Source organism: Propithecus coquereli, unplaced genomic scaffold (genome assembly GCF_000956105.1).
Source record: "Propithecus coquereli isolate 6110/MARCELLA unplaced genomic scaffold, Pcoq_1.0 Scaffold62, whole genome shotgun sequence".
Classification (NCBI taxonomy): domain Eukaryota; kingdom Metazoa; phylum Chordata; class Mammalia; order Primates; family Indriidae; genus Propithecus; species Propithecus coquereli.
The window spans coordinates 7,701,136-7,716,591 of NW_012152174.1; the positions used below are offsets into that span (position 1 = coordinate 7,701,136).

At 40.0% G+C, this 15,456-nt stretch overlaps 1 protein-coding gene across 2 annotated transcripts in view; it reads left to right on the plus strand.

The window, feature by feature from the left end:
* Positions 1–15,456, plus strand: part of DMXL1 (Dmx-like 1) — a 159,549-nt gene that overhangs the window by 35,608 nt on the left and 108,485 nt on the right. For both annotated transcript variants that reach the window (XM_012659552.1, XM_012659553.1), the window contains exons 6-8: positions 1,693–1,759; positions 3,047–3,225; positions 14,852–15,041. In XM_012659552.1, the coding sequence (XP_012515006.1) occupies positions 1,693–1,759; positions 3,047–3,225; positions 14,852–15,041 (436 nt within the window). The remainder of the gene's footprint in view (positions 1–1,692; positions 1,760–3,046; positions 3,226–14,851; positions 15,042–15,456) is intronic.

Sequence of the window (15,456 nt, forward strand, 5' to 3'; positions counted from 1 at the left end):
TGGGACTACAGGCACGCACCACCATGCCCGGCTAATTTTTTCTATATATTTTTAGCTGTCCGATTAATTTCTTTCTATTTTTGGTAGAGACAGGGTCTTACTCTTGCTCAGGCTGGTCTCGAACTTCTGAGCTCAAACAATCCACCCGCCTTGGCCTCCCAGAGTGCTAGGATTACAGGTGTGAGCCACCGTGCCCGCGTATTTTTAAATGAGATTACAAAGCAAACTAAATATGATGGCAGTTTCTAACCCTTCCTCCTTCATGCTCCTGCAGAAAGCAGAGAGAATAGTCTGGAAGTCTCTGTATTAAAATGTTAACAGTGGTTTTGTTTGGGAAAGGTTGTTGTGGTATTGGTAAAACTGTAGATTATTTCCTTTTCTTCTTTTCATCCATCTGTATCAATTTTTTCCATTATGTATTTGTTATACTTAAAATCAGAGAATGTATTTGAAATGAAATATGACAGAATTCCTCTGGCCTGCTTTGCAAATAAGTTTAGTATTGATCTCTAAACATGAATTTGGGCAAAGAAAAGGAAGGCAGTGATAATGGTGGGTGTATATGGGTAGCCAGAAGAAAAGGCAATGGAGGGAAATGAGCCAAAGTTCCTTTGAGAAGAAAAGGCAAGTAATATATTAATACCAAGTATATAGGTGAAGCTAGCAGACTGAATCCATGATTGCTTCAGGTCCTCTATTAGCCCACACATAATCTTTAATTGGATAAATGCTACCCTAAGGCAAAATTTATTATAAAATATTGGCTCATTGTCCATGAAAATGTATGTTGGAATATAGGAATCCTTGGTTCTGGAAATGATATTTCCGGATTAAAAAATGAACCCATTCTGTTTCTTCCTAAGGGAATGGGAACTACGACTCTTATTTTAGGCTTTAAAGGTTTTGACAAGTCATTCATTGTGTGATTCTTATGCGTGGATATTTTTATATTTAAGTTTATCTTACTAACTTTGTTGGGTTGGCAATTTAGTTCTCGATTTTTGGTGTTCTCTTGGCGGAAGAATGACCAGACACACCAAAAGCAAGATAAGATAAGCATGCAAATGAGGTTTGAGGAAGAGCAAGATACATTTGCTACAGACAACAAGGGGCCCCCTGTTGTAACAAGAGGCTCTGCCTGTGGTCTGGGGTCCTGTTTTATACTGTGTGGATTGGGCCCTCCTGGTGGTTCAGACATCACCATGGAACCACTTTGATGGACAGCTAATGGAAAGATAATTAGCCTTCAGTTACTCTAGGTCACTTTCCAGCTTCTATTATGCTTGGGCTGCCTGGCCCCCTGGCCCTCAGTTGTGGGATTCCCTGCATTCTTTTGCAGATTAGCAGGGCAAAAGCCTCCTTTCCCCAGGTGTGGCAGTTGCATGGGACAGGATTAAGGTGGGGCAGCACAAAGACAGGGTGGCTGCCCTAGTCCTCCTTCCCCAGGTGGGGCAGCATCCTTCCCCAGGTAGCACCAAAGTGAGGTGCCCACCTTTGTCCCTTGGATAGCCTAGGTCCCTGGCTATCTACCTAACAATTTGTTCATTTTTGAGGTGGACTTAAAAGTGAATATGAAACTGTTATCACAGAATTTTCTACTTGAAGAAATTGCTGAAGTATAATTTTGATAGTATTGCATTTTTCCTTGTTTAATTCTTCTTGCAATTATTTCCTTGCCTGTTTAATTTGCAGAACTGCTTCCCAAGTTCATTTGATGAAATTTTCACCAGATGGAGAATTTTTTGCCACTGCTGGGAAGGTAAATTGTGAAAATGCTATTGCCAAATTGTATGTTTATAGTTTACTTTGAAACTTTAAAAACATGGACTGGCTTCATTCTTTCATTTATTTACCTTGGAAATATTATGTCCTGTTAAAAATATTAAATAGCAAAAATTGATTATTGTGGCTTTAAAAGGCAGTGTGATATAATCGAAATAATACAGAGACAGATCTGGATATAAGTCTGCCATTTACCAGCTTTATCATCTCAGGCAAGTTAGTTAATCTCCTTGAGTCTGTCTTTTCTCATGTGTAATGTGAGGATAACAACATCTATGTCATAGGTCAGTAATCATGGGATTAATTTAGACAGTCGTATATGCATAAAGTGGCACAGTACCTTAAGTGTAGTGCAATTAATAAACTATATAGCTTCTATTTATATCATCTTTTAGCTTATATGTATATGAGGCTGTATTTAAGATAAAAGATTTTATAGGGTTTCTAGAAGGACCTTTGTAATTACTTCTTTAGTGTGCATACTTTGTTATTACCTGTTTATTTCAGAACATTGTATTTCTTTGATGGTATTTTTAATCATTGGTTCATAGAGCATTCCATGAACCACTAATAATCTGAAATTATTGGCTCAAAGCCTTCTGCAAACTAAGAGTGTGATATACTATAAAACCACAGTGAGGTTTTTTTTTTTTAGGAGAGAAGTGGAGCTGTTTATTCTGATTGACTTTACAGGTGGGAACTCAGTTGTAGCTTAAAAGCAGCACCTGGTGCATTCTGGTCTCACTTGCTTTTCCCTGTTTCCCAAATTAGGAGGTATAAATTTAATTGTGCATAGAATATTTTATAGTATTAGTTATTAACTAGTTATTATCAGCTACATTTTATTTGAAAAGTCATATGATAATAAATGAAAAGTATTCCTTTTTTTTTTTCCAGTAATTATCAGTCTTCGTTAGTCTGCTAGTGATATTGATTTCATATTTGATATTTGGCTTAAGGAAGAAGAAACCCTTAATTTCATCTTTCAGTCTTTCCTGAATGACTCCATTTCCCATAGTATATGGTAATTAGCAAGCATTTTCATTGAACACAGAATACACACATTCACACACTTCAGTTCTCAAAGCACAATTAAGGAATGCTAATAGAAAAGTATCAGAATAAGAATTTTCTTCTCAATTTCTCTGTGCCCAACCCCTCCTCCCATCCCCAAATTCCTTCCACTAGAGGGGAAAAAAATCTTACTTTTGCCATTTGATTAACCTTTAGTTCTGATCTGCATGTTTTTCTGTTTTTGCCTTAGGATGACTGTCTTTTAAAGGTATGGTATAATGTAGAAAACTGGCGGACAGCTGTTACCTCTCCAGATAGAAGTTCAGAAAAACAATCCCAAGGAGAAATTGACTTTTCTTTTGTTTATCTGGCCCATCCTCGAGCTGTAAATGGATTTTCCTGGCGTAAAACGAGCAAATATATGCCTAGGTCAGTGGATTGGTCATTTTTTCCCATGTGTTAAGGGCACATTGCCTTTGTGACTTTGATTGCTTTTCTCACTTTGAGAGTTTGTAGCTGTAGGACTTCAAAGCTTATGAAGATTAATATTAGATAGTCCCTGGCCTGCATACCTCTGGCTATGGGTCAGCTATGATTGGCATTTAGTGTAAGAGCCATTTTAAAGGAGTTGAAGCTGAGATAATTTACCAACATATAAGATGTCTTTAAGTCACAGAGTTGTGCATATTTTCTTTTTCTTCTCTATGTTTTGTGTCCAGTTCTTTCATCTCTTACTCTCTAGATTTCTGTTTGCCATGGACGTTTTTATATTTCATTCCCTTACTTTGTACCTTCTAGTTTGTCTCCTGGTTTTTTTTTTTTTTAAGTGTTTTATTGAACCTGGGTGCACTGGCATGTGCCTATAGTCGTAGCTACTCTAGAGGCCGAGGTGGAAGGATCGCTTGAGGCCAGGAATTCTGTGATGTGCCATGATTGTGCCTGTGAATAGCCACTGCACTCCAGCATGTGCAACATTGCAAGACCTCATCTCATTAAAAAAAAGAAAAAAAAAATAGGCTGGGCACAGTGGCTCACGCCGGTAATCCTAGCACTCTGGGAGGCCAAGGCAGGCGGATCGTTTGAGCTCAGGAGTTCGAGACCAGCCTGAGCAAGAATGAGACCCTGTCTCTACTAAAATTAGAAAGAAATTAGCTGGACAACTAAAAATATATAGTAAAAATTAGCTGGGCATGGTGGCGCATGCCTGTAGTCCCAGCTACTCAGGAGGCTGAGGCAGAAGGATTGCTTGAGCCCAGGAGTTTGAGGTTGCTGTGAGCTAGGCTGATGCCACGGCACTCTAGCCCGGGCAACAGAGTGAGACTCTGTCTCAAAAAAAAAAAAAGTAGCTTTACTGAGAGGCTATACCATGAATTCTCAAGTATTTATTTGACTGTACCCAACATCTCTAAGGAAGAGAGAGTGGGTTAGTACCCTACATTATCCTGCCCTGAAATAAGTATTAGTTTAACCCACACAAGCACATGCACGTACATTCCCATTAGTCCTTTTTTTCTGTAGTTCTGGAAAGATTTCATATCATATTGAATTTCTGCCTATATTTACGTAAGTTACAGAGACCTGTTAAGCATAGGTAGAAGCTCTTTTTGTACTGCGTGACCTTTTTCTTTTCCTTTTTTTTTTTCTGCTACCACACACACGGCCATTTTCAATTTGGCCCCACCATGTAAGCAATGCCAGTTTCCCTTACCCTTTCACTGTCTTATGCATTTTGCCACTGGCGATGTCCTAAGCTGATCTGTGGTAGTGTACCTGAATTATTTGTCGACTTTATTTATTTATTTATTTATTTATTTTGAGACAGAGTCTCACTTTGTCGCCTGGGCTAGAGTGAGTGCCGTGGCGTCAGCCTAGCTCACAGCAACCTCAGACTCCTGGGCTCAAGTGATCCTACTGCCTCAGCCTCCCGAGTAGCTGGGACTACAGGCATGCGCCACCATGCCCGGCTAATTTTTTTTTTTCTATATATTTTTAGCTGTCCAGTTAATTTCTTTCTATTTTTTTGGTAGAGACGGGGTCTCGCTCTTGCTCAGGCTGGTCTCAAACTCCTGAGCTCAAACAATCCGCCTGCCTCGGCCTCCCAGAGAGCTAGGATTACAGGCATGAGCCACCGCGCCCAGCCTGTCGACTTTATTTTTGCTCTTCTGTGCCAGCAGAGTATATGTAGACTTTTTGAGCTATAGTGCAGTGGTTGCTATTCTTCCTACCCCAACCCTAAAGTCTAACAAAGTGTAGGTCTAGGAGGGACACTCTGGGAAAAGTGATGGTTCTGTAGAAGGTTGTGTCAGAGTCTTTGGTCTAAAGGAGAATGGTCTGGAAAAGCTGTATTTAACAAAATCACCCTCACATTAGCTTCACTTTGATAACTATTATTTTAGTACCTCTGATACCATTGCCTACATATATAAAAATACATTGGGAATAGAATGAGCTTGTGGCGTATATTAACTCTCATTCTAAAAGTTGTGAATGAGGCCAACTCTCATCACAAACTGTGAGCCTTTAAGCCTACCTGAGGATTATCTGATTTCAGAGGCTGATTTCTTCTGATACCTACAAGTGTTTTCATTTATAGATGCTGCTACCATGAAAATACTAAAAAAGGAGGCTTATGAAGTATTGCATATTTTGAGAGAGAACAGTCACATCTGCTCCTGATCTAGTTCACTCAACATCAGCAGAACTGATCATGGTGGATGCAGAGGCAGATGCCTTAAACTGGGCCATTACAGGAGTCTGATAATAGCGATAAAGCATACCAGTTGGTTTCTTTTCCAGCCCATTTTCATTTTATGTCTGTCAACTAAATTCTGTAGCATAGGGAACTGTCCTGTAGAAAACTAGAATTTTCTGTTACGGCATCTTTTTTTTTTTTTTTTTTTTTGAGAGAGTCTCACTCTGTTGCCCTGGCTGGAGTGAGTGCCGTGGCGTTAGCCTAGCTCACAGCAACCTCAAACTGGGCTCAAGCGATCCTCCTGCCTCAGGCTCCCGAGTAGCTGGGACTACAGGCATGCGCCACCATGCCCGGCTAATTTTTTCTATATGTTTTTAGTTGTTCAGATAATTTCTTTCTATTTTTTTTTGGTAGAGACGGGGTCTCGCTCTTGCTCAGGCTCGTCTCGAACTCCTGAGCTCAAACAATCCGCCCGCCTCGGCCTCCCAGAGTGGTAGGATTACAGGCATGAGCCACCACGCCCGGCCTTACGGCATCTTTTTAGAGGTCTCCAGAACTGTGTTTTTGGATTCATGTCATTTAAGAATCAGCTAGTCTTTCTGAGCTCTTTTAGTTTTCATTTCTGTCTCACCAACTGCCTGTGGGTATGTAGTGGAAATACTGACCTTTGCTCATGAGAACGAGAGAGATCTCATCAAAGACCATTGCTCTTTCCGATATGTCATTTTGACTGGGTAATATCAGTGCTTTTGGTTTTCCACATAAAATTAAGGTACACTATCAAATGGCTAATACTGTATGCAAAGGGACTGCTGGATTGAGACAGAAAAATGGAGGTTTTGTAATGATCATATTCTCCTTTTTTTTAAATTTCAGAATATTATGGGGGTACAAACATTTTGGTAACATGAATTACTTTTGTACGGTTGGAGCCAAAGTTAAAAGTGTGTCTATCACCCAGATAGTGTGCATTGTTCCTGTTAGATGTGAATTTTCCCATCCCCTCCCCTCCACCTGCTTGATTTCTGTTGAATTTTACTACCATATGTACACATGAATGTTGATCATTTAGTTCTAATTTAATAATGAGTACATGTGGTATTTGTTTTTCCATTCTTGCAACACTTCACTTAGGATAGTCTCAAGTTCCATCTAGGTTGTTACTAAAGTTATTAGTTCACCATTTTTTTTTTATGGCTGAGTGTTACTCCATGGTGTGTTTGTGTGTGTGTATGTGTGTGTGTGTGTGTGTGTATACCACATTTTATTAATTGGTTTGTGTATTGATGGGCACTTGGGTTGTTTCCACATCTTTGTGATTGTGAATTTGCTGCTATAAACATTCAAGTGCAAGTGTCTTTTTTTATAAAATGTCTTTTCTTCCTTTGGGTAAATACCCAGTAGTGGGATTGCTAGATCAAATGGTGGATCTACTTTTAGTGTTTTGAGGTTATCTCCATACTAGTTTCCATAGAGATTGTATTAGTTTGCAGTCCCCCGAACAGTGTGTAAGTGTTCCTTTCTCTCCACATCCACACCAGCATCTGTTGTTTTGGGACTTTTTGATAAAAGCCATTTTCACTGTAGTTAGACAATATCTCATTGTGGTTTTGATTTGCATTTCCGTGATCATTAGAGACATTGAGCATTTTTTCATATGTGTACTGGCCATTAGTATATCTTCTTTTGAAATGTTTCTGTTCATGTCTTTTGCCCATTTTTTAATGGGGTTGTTTGATGTTTTCTTGCTGATTGCTTGAGTTCTGTGTAGATTATGGTTATCAGCCCTTTATCAGATGCATAGCATGCAAATATTTTCTCCCATTCTGTAGGTTGTCTATTTGCTCTATTGATTATTTCCTTGGCTGTACAGAAGTTTTTTAATTTAATCAGGTCCCATTTATTTTTGTTGTTACTGTGATTGCTTTTGGGGTCTTCTTCATAAATTCTTTGCCTATGCCATTATCTATAGGAGTTTTTCCAACATTTTCTTCTAGAATTCCTTTTAGTTTCGTGTCATAAATTTAAGTCTGTTATCCTTCGTGAATTAATTTTCGTGAGTGACGAGAGGTGCAGATCCTGTTTCAGTCTTCTACATGTGACTATCCAATTTTCCCAGCACCATTTATTGAATAGGAATTCTTTCCCCCAGTGTATGTTTTTGTCTGCTTTGTCAAAGATCACATGGCAATATGAGGATTGTTTTATATTCGGGTTCTCAATTCTGATCTATTGGTCTATATCTTTGTTTTTATGCTATTTTGGTTACTATAGCCTTGTGGTATACCTTAAAGTCTGGTAAATTGATGCCTCCTGATTTGTTCTTTGTGCTTGAGGTTGCTTTGGCTATATCGGGTCTTTTCTTGTTCTATATGAAATGTAGAATGATTTTTTCTAGGTCTGCGAAAAATGACATTGGTATTTTCATGGGGATTGCATTGAATCTGTAAATCACTTTGTGTAGTGTAGACATTTTATCAGTGTTGACTCTGCTGATCCATGAGCACGGTATGTTTTTCCATTTGTGATTTCCTTCCTCAGTGTTTCATAGTTCTCCCTATAGAGGTCTTTCATCTCCTTGGTTAAATATATTCCTAGGTATTTTATATTCTTTGTTGCTATTCTGAAGGGTATTGAGTCTTTAATTTGATTCTCAGCTTGACTGTTGTTGGCGTATAGGAAAGCTACTGATTTATGTACTTTGATTTTGTAACCTGAGACTCTGCTGAATTTATTTATCAGTTCTAGGAGTCTCTTGGCAGAATCTTTGGGGTTTCTAGATATAAGATCATATTATAAACAAAGAGCGATTGTTTGATTTCTTCTTTCCCCATTTGGATACCCTTGATTTCCTTCTCTTGCCTGATCACTCTGGCTAGGACTTACAGCACTATGTTGAATAGAAGTGGTGACAGTGGGCACTGTTGTCTGATTCCAGTTCTAAGCGGGAATGCTCTCAGTTTTTCCCTGTTCAGTATGATGTTGGCTGTGGGTTTGTCCTATATGGCTTTTATAATATTGAGGTATGTTCTATCTATTCCTATTTTGTTAAGAGTTCTTATCATAAAAGGGGGTTGAATTTTGTCAAATGCTTTTTTTGCATCTATTGAGAGGATCTTATGGTCTTAGTTTTTATTTCTATTTATGTAGTGAATTGCACTTATAAATTTGACTGTGTTGAACCATCTTTGCATCTCTGGGATGAAGCCCACATGGTCATGATAGATTATTTTTTTGATGAACAGCTGAATTTGGTTTGTTAGAATTTTATGGAGAATTTTTGCATCTATATTCATGAGGAATATTGGTCTGTAGTTTTCTTCTTTTTATTGTGTCCTTTCCTGGCTTTGGTATAAGATGATGTTGGCTTCATAGAACGAGTTGGGAAGGATTCCTTCCTTCTCGATGTTATGAAATAATTTCTGCAATATAGATATCAGTTCTTTGTAGGTATGGTAGAATTCGGCTGTGAAACCATCTGGTCCAAGAGTTTTTTTGTTGGAAGATTTTTTTATTGCTGCTTCAGTTTTGTTACTTGTTACTGGTCTGTTCAGGAGTTCTATTTCTTCCTGATTGAGCCTAGGGATGTTGTGTGTTTCCAAGAATTTTTCCATTTCCTTAGCGTTTTCAAGTTTATGTGCATAGAGATTTTTATAGTATTCAGAGGTGATATTTTGTATTTCTGTGGTATCAGATGCATTAGATTGTTGATTTGTGATCTTTCTGTCTTTTGGATATAGGCATTTAAGACTATGAGATTTCCTCTTAGGACTGCTTTTGCAGAATCCCATAGATTTTGGTAATTTCTGTCACCTTTGTCATTTAGTTTGAAGGATCTTTTAATTTCCCTCTTGACCCAATAATCATTCAGCAGTAGGTTGTTTAGTTTCCGTGACTTTGTGTAGAGTTGAACGTTTCTGTTGGAATTGATTCTAATTTTATTCCAATGTGATATGAGAAGATACATGGTATATTTTCTGTTTTTTTAAATTTGTTGAGGCATGTTTTGTGGCCTAAGATGTGATCAGTTTTGGAGAATGCTCCATGAGCTGATGAGAAAAGTGTATATTCAGTAGTTTTAGGGTAGAATGTTCTATAAATGTCGATTAGGCCCATTTGTTCTATAGTTCCATTTAAGCCCATTGTTGTTTTGCTTATTTTCTGCTTGGAGGATCTGTCCCATTCTGTCAGTGGAGTGTTAAAGTCCTGGGCTATTATGATGCTGCTGTTTATTACTTTGTTTAAATCAAGTAGGGTTTGCCTTATGAATCTGGGTGCACCTGTGTTTGGTGCATAAATATTTAGGATTGTTATGTCTTCTAGTTGAATTGTTACCTATACCATTATATAATGACCATCTTTGTCTTTCGTAACTTTTGTTGATTTGAAGTCTGTGCTATCTGATAACAAGAATGGCTACACAGGCTTTATTTTGGTTTCCATTTGCATGGAATATTGTTTTCCATCCCTTCACTTTGAGTCCGAATGGATCCTGTGGGTTAATTGTGTTTCCTGGAGACAGCGTATTCTTGGCTTGTATTTTTTATCCATTCAGCCAGCCTATGTCTCTCGAGTTGGGAGTTAAAGCCATTGACATTGAAAGAATTGATAAGTGGGGTTGATTTCTATTCATCCTGTTGCATAGAACTTTATTGCTTTGTTTTACCTCTTAAGCCATTGTGGTGTCTGGGCTTTGACCTTTAGCTTTTGGGTGATTCTACATTGGTGGTGTCTATTGTGCTGATCCATGTATAGTGCAGATATGAGTACTTTCTGCAGGGCAGGTCTAGTTATGACAAATTTCCTCAGTGTTTGCTTGTCTGGGAAAGACTTCATTTCTCCATCAAATCTGAAACTTAATTTTGTAGGACACAAACTTCTAGGCTGGCAGTTGTTCTGTTTAAGAAGATTGAAGATGGGAGCCCACTGCCTTCTGGCTTGTAAGGTTTCGTCTGAGAAGTCTGATGTTATCCTGATAGGTTTCCCCTTGCAGGTCAGTTGTTGCTTACGTCTAACTGCTTGTAGAATTTCTCTTTCATTTTGACTTTGGCCAGGTTGATTACTCTGTGTCTTGGAGATGTCCTATTTGCTGTGAATCTTCCTGGAGTTCAATGACCATCTTGTATCTGGATGTCTAGATCTCTGGCAACACTAGGGAACTTTTCAATAATTCCCTCAAATAGATTTTCCATGCTTTTAGCACTTTCTTCTTCCCTCCCAGGGATACCTATAATTCATATGTTTGTTTGCTTTGCATAGTCCCATATCTCTCTATGTGATTGCTCTGCCTGTGTTACTCTTCTCTGCCTGTTTAAATGATTTGGTTAGCTGGAGAGCCTTGTCTTCAAGCTCTGAGATTCTTTCTTCTCCTTGGTTTAATCTGTTGCTGAAAATTTCTGCTGTGTTTTGAAAATCCCTGAATGATTCTTTCTTTTTTTTTAAGTTCTATTATATGTTTCCTAATTTTATCTGGTTCTGTAGTGACTTTTTCATTAATTTTCTTATATGTTTTTTTTTTTTTGGATTCTTTTTGTTGGTTTTCAACTTTCTCTTCAATGCCATTCATTTTATTTGCCATATATATTCTGAATTCCATTTTTGTCCTTGCAGTTGGAATTCACTGCTGTAGCTCCATTGTGATCCCTTGAGGGTATTGATCTCTTTTGATTTTTCATGTTGTCAGGGTTCTTTTGCTCATTTCTTATTTGAGATCTCTTTTCTCAACTAATAGGACTAATAGGTTTGCAGAGCTCCTTCCTGTTCCTTGTTGGAAACTCTCCTGCTTGATTAGAGTAAGGGGAGGTTACTAGATGGTGCCCTTTTTTCCCCTCTACTCCGGAATGTTGACAGGCCAGAGAGAGGGGTGTGCACACTAGAAGCCTGTAATGCAGCTGTTTTGATTTGTTCTGTTCTCTTGTGGTTGCCTTTGCTCAAGCCTGTGCTGGATGCTGTTTGGGTTCAGTGTTGGGTTTCACCAGATAGTTGTAGGATGTTCGAGTTGGGAGCTGGGTGAGACCCTGTTCACTGACGCTGGTGTTGTGGGGATTGCTCTGCCCAGGATTTCCCCACAGAGGTAACAGCAGCAGCTGGAGGTGGTTGTCCTGGGTTCCTGGGCTGTGTGCGTTTGCTCAAACAAGGTCACAGTGTACTCGTGGCTTGAGGCTGGGGGTAGGGTCCCTGGCGGGGTGATGGACTTTGGAGCTGTTCTTCCAGCCCTGCTGTGGTGGTGGAGGCTCCGGGGTGGGGTCTTGGGGTCTAGGTGCAGCACTGGAGACTTGGGTATGGTGCCTCAGCCCTGGCAGGGGTTCTGGAGGCATAGAGGCGGAGTTTCAGGCTCTAGCATGAGAACCTCAGAACCGGGACTAGAGAGGAGCCAGAAGCAGATCTTCATAGCAGGGCTGAGGAGCCAGAAGTAGGACCCTGTAGACGGGGCTTTTTTGACCTGGAGGGTAGAATCAGGGCCAAGCAGGTAGGAGACATTTGGGGCCTGGATGGCAGAGTCGGGGTTGAGCAAGTGGAAGGCTGTTCCGCGGGCTCAGGGACCCCACTGATGCCAAGTCAGATGGACATATGTCGGTTCCGGCAGCCCATGAATGGTGGAGTTCTCCACTCCCCACACAGGACCTACTAAAGCAGTTGCCCAGTGCCTCCCAGGTTGGAGCCTGCTGCACCCCGATGAATTCCCATGTTCAGCTCCCCTTGCACTCTAGGGGAGAAGAGCTTGGCTTCAAGTCACTGGTTATGGCTTCGAGAAGCCATAGTCAGTCCACTCTCTCCCCAGCCCAATGGAGACTTGGTGCAATACACCCGAGAGAGCTCAGGATGGCTTTAGCTGTTGCTCTGTCCCCACAGTGCCTGTTGTCTATTGCAATGGCTATGCACAGACTCCAGACAGGGCCCTTGTCCGACCAAGCCTAGGTCTGTGGGGGTGCTGGGAGCCGTCCTGCAGTTGAGTTTGCACTGTGCCAGCAGAGCGAGTGTGTAGCCCCAGCACTCTATTCACCTATTGTTCCCTGCACATTCTCTGATCTTGTTATATGTATCACCCGTCACCTTTTTTCCCCCCACTCTGAGTGTCCCGCATTGCTTCTCTGTGATTTTACAATGCTGCATCAGAAAAGAGTAATCTGTATGTAGGCAACTGCCTGCACCTTTCTTTTCTTTCCTTGGGAGCAGCATACTGGAAGGCTGCTTCTAGTCCGTCATTACCTCCCCCCCATATTGGTGATATCTTCCAAAAACCTCTAAAAGTTGGTTGTAGATAACTAGTTTCAAAACCATCTTATCCTGTTGTTAATATCAAGATCGGACAGATGTTGGGAATACTTACTCATCATATATTTGCTTTCTATAAGGCTGTACTTGCTCATTTTTGTTGTTATTTGGATGGGTGGGAGTGGGTATATTTTAATATGATATGCCATTGGAGGGAAGATAAGATACCCTGGTAAAGAAGTGATGGAAAGGAGGTATTACCAGAGAAATGCCTCAGACAGATCAGGGTATTTCCCGATACTGTTCTTATCTTACCTGCTAGTTGTTTACATGGACTATCTATAAGTCATACTGAGGAGAGTGACCTAGGGCTATCTACACTCCAGGCTCGTAGCCCTCTCCATGCTTCTGAGTTGTGACTTTTCCCACTTGTCTTGCTGCTCTTGCCTAAGTTCTGATGCCTTTTGTGATTATTGTCTATTTAGCCCTTTAGTCTCTACCTTCTGTTGATCCTTTATAAACCTTTCTATTCTACCAGTTAGTTACTCATTGGCATTGTGAGCCTTGAACTTTCCATATTGCCTTTTGATATAATATGTTTTTTTAGAGACAGAGTCTTGCTCTGTTGCCCAGGCTGAAGTTCAGTGGCGTGGTCATAGCTAACTGCAGCTTCAAACTCCTGGGCTCAAGTGATCTTTGTACCTCAGCCTCTGAGTAGCTAGGAGTACATGTGCATGCCACCACACCTGGCTTTTTTTTTTTTTTCTATTTTTCATAGAGATGGGATCTTGCTGTATTGCCTTGGCTGGTCTCAAACTCTTGGCCTCAAGCAGTCCTCCCTCATCAGCCTCCCAAAATGCTGGGAATTACAGACCTGAGCCACTGTGCCCTGCCTTGTCTCCTCACTTTTAATCTCATTGCCACAGTCTTTATATATGTAAATATAGTGGGGAGAAACCAAGAGAGGAGGGGTGGTTAGGAGAGGGTTAGAGAAAAGAGAGCAAAAAAAAAAGGAGAGGTAAATGTGCACGAGGATGGGGGAAGGAGGAGAAACAAGCAGTTTGGGAAGGAAAGAAAGAAAGAGGTCCTAGGGAGGCAGAGGTGAGGGACAGAAGGAAAGAGGTGGGGAGGCTGAGAGCAGAGAATGGTGGAAGAGGGCAGATAGAGGAAAGCCCCAAGAGGGAGTGGAAGGAGAGAGGAAGGCAGGAGAGGAGGGTGGAGGGGGCAAGATGAGAGAATGGAGGAGGGAAACAGCAGAGAGAAACCAAGACAAAACATGCTATTCTCCCTTTTTGTCTCTTCTGCTACTCTTTCTTTTTTAATTAGATAGATATGTTTAACAAAGTGGCTGCTATAGAATATTTTTCTTTCTTTTTCTTTTCTTTAACTCACTGAGTTACCTCATAAAACCTTTTGCTGATTATTCATTTTTAACCATATAGATATATTGGAACAAGTGACTACTGCAAGATGTTGTGACTTTTTCTTTTTTTTAAACTTGTTGAGCTGCCTAGTAGAAGGTAGTCTTTGTTGATAGGGTTTCAGCCTTTGAGCTCTGGATGCTTATGAGGTTTATTAATCTATACGTAGTTAATTTTTGCTTTTATTTTGAGGAGGTGGCAAGAAGGAAGTTAACTGAAAGTTGAAGGAGGTTGATTAGTGCTTATTTTATCATGAATTTTCAATTCTTACATTTTACTGCTTTGGATACATGTTAGGCAAGGAGAGAATAAGTATACTAAGTAGTTACTGTAGTTTCTTAGTGACCAGTGCACAGGTGCCTTTATAGAAAGTAAAAATGAAGCATTATGAAATAATTAAAATAATAACCATCCACTGAATAAATTAGAACATTTTATTGGAAGATGTAGTTTTTTTCCTTTTCAGCTGAGAGATTATGGATTGATCTTGGTTTTCCTTCTTTAGATATAAGGACAATCTTAGATTGTTGAAATAAGAACTACTGAATTCTAAGCAGAAAGAAAATAGGGTGCCAAGCATTTGCTGTGATGGGATCTGTACATATTGACATTTTCTTCTTTGGTGTCTTAGTTATGTGCATTTAAATAATTATGGAAACATTTTAGAATTGCCTATGATACTGTGTGAAATTTGTATTTTTGCCTCTAAAATCTTTTTATTCCTTAGGGCTTCTGTATGTAATGTGTTGTTGACTTGCTGCAAAGATAATGTGTGTCGTCTTTGGGTAGAGACGTTTTTACCAAATGATTGTTTGCTATATGGAGGTGACTGTAACCACTGGACTGAACCAATCAATTTAACAAATAACTTCAAGAGAAATGCTTCCAGTAAAGAACGAGTTCAAAATGCTTTAGAAGTGAGTGTTTTTGTTAGATGTTATTTTCTACAAGTTTAAAAACCTTTGATATGTTACCTTTTTGGTAATATAATGTTACGAAAAATCCGTATCTAGCCGGGCATGGTGGTGCATGCCTGTAGTCCCAGCTACTTGGGAGGCTAAGGCAGGAGGATGGCTTGAGCCCAGGAGTTTCAGGTTGCCGTGAGTTAGGCTGAGGCCATGGCACTCTAGCCCGGGCAACAGAGCAAGACTCTGTCTCAAAAAAAAAAAGAGGCCGGGCGCGGTGGCTCACGCCTGTAATCCTGGGAGGCCGAGGCAGGCGGATTGTTTGAGCTCAGGAGTTCGAGACCAGCCTGAGCAAGAGCGAGACCCCGTCTCTACCAAAAAAAATATAAAGAAATTATCTGAACATTATCTGAACAACTAAAAATAT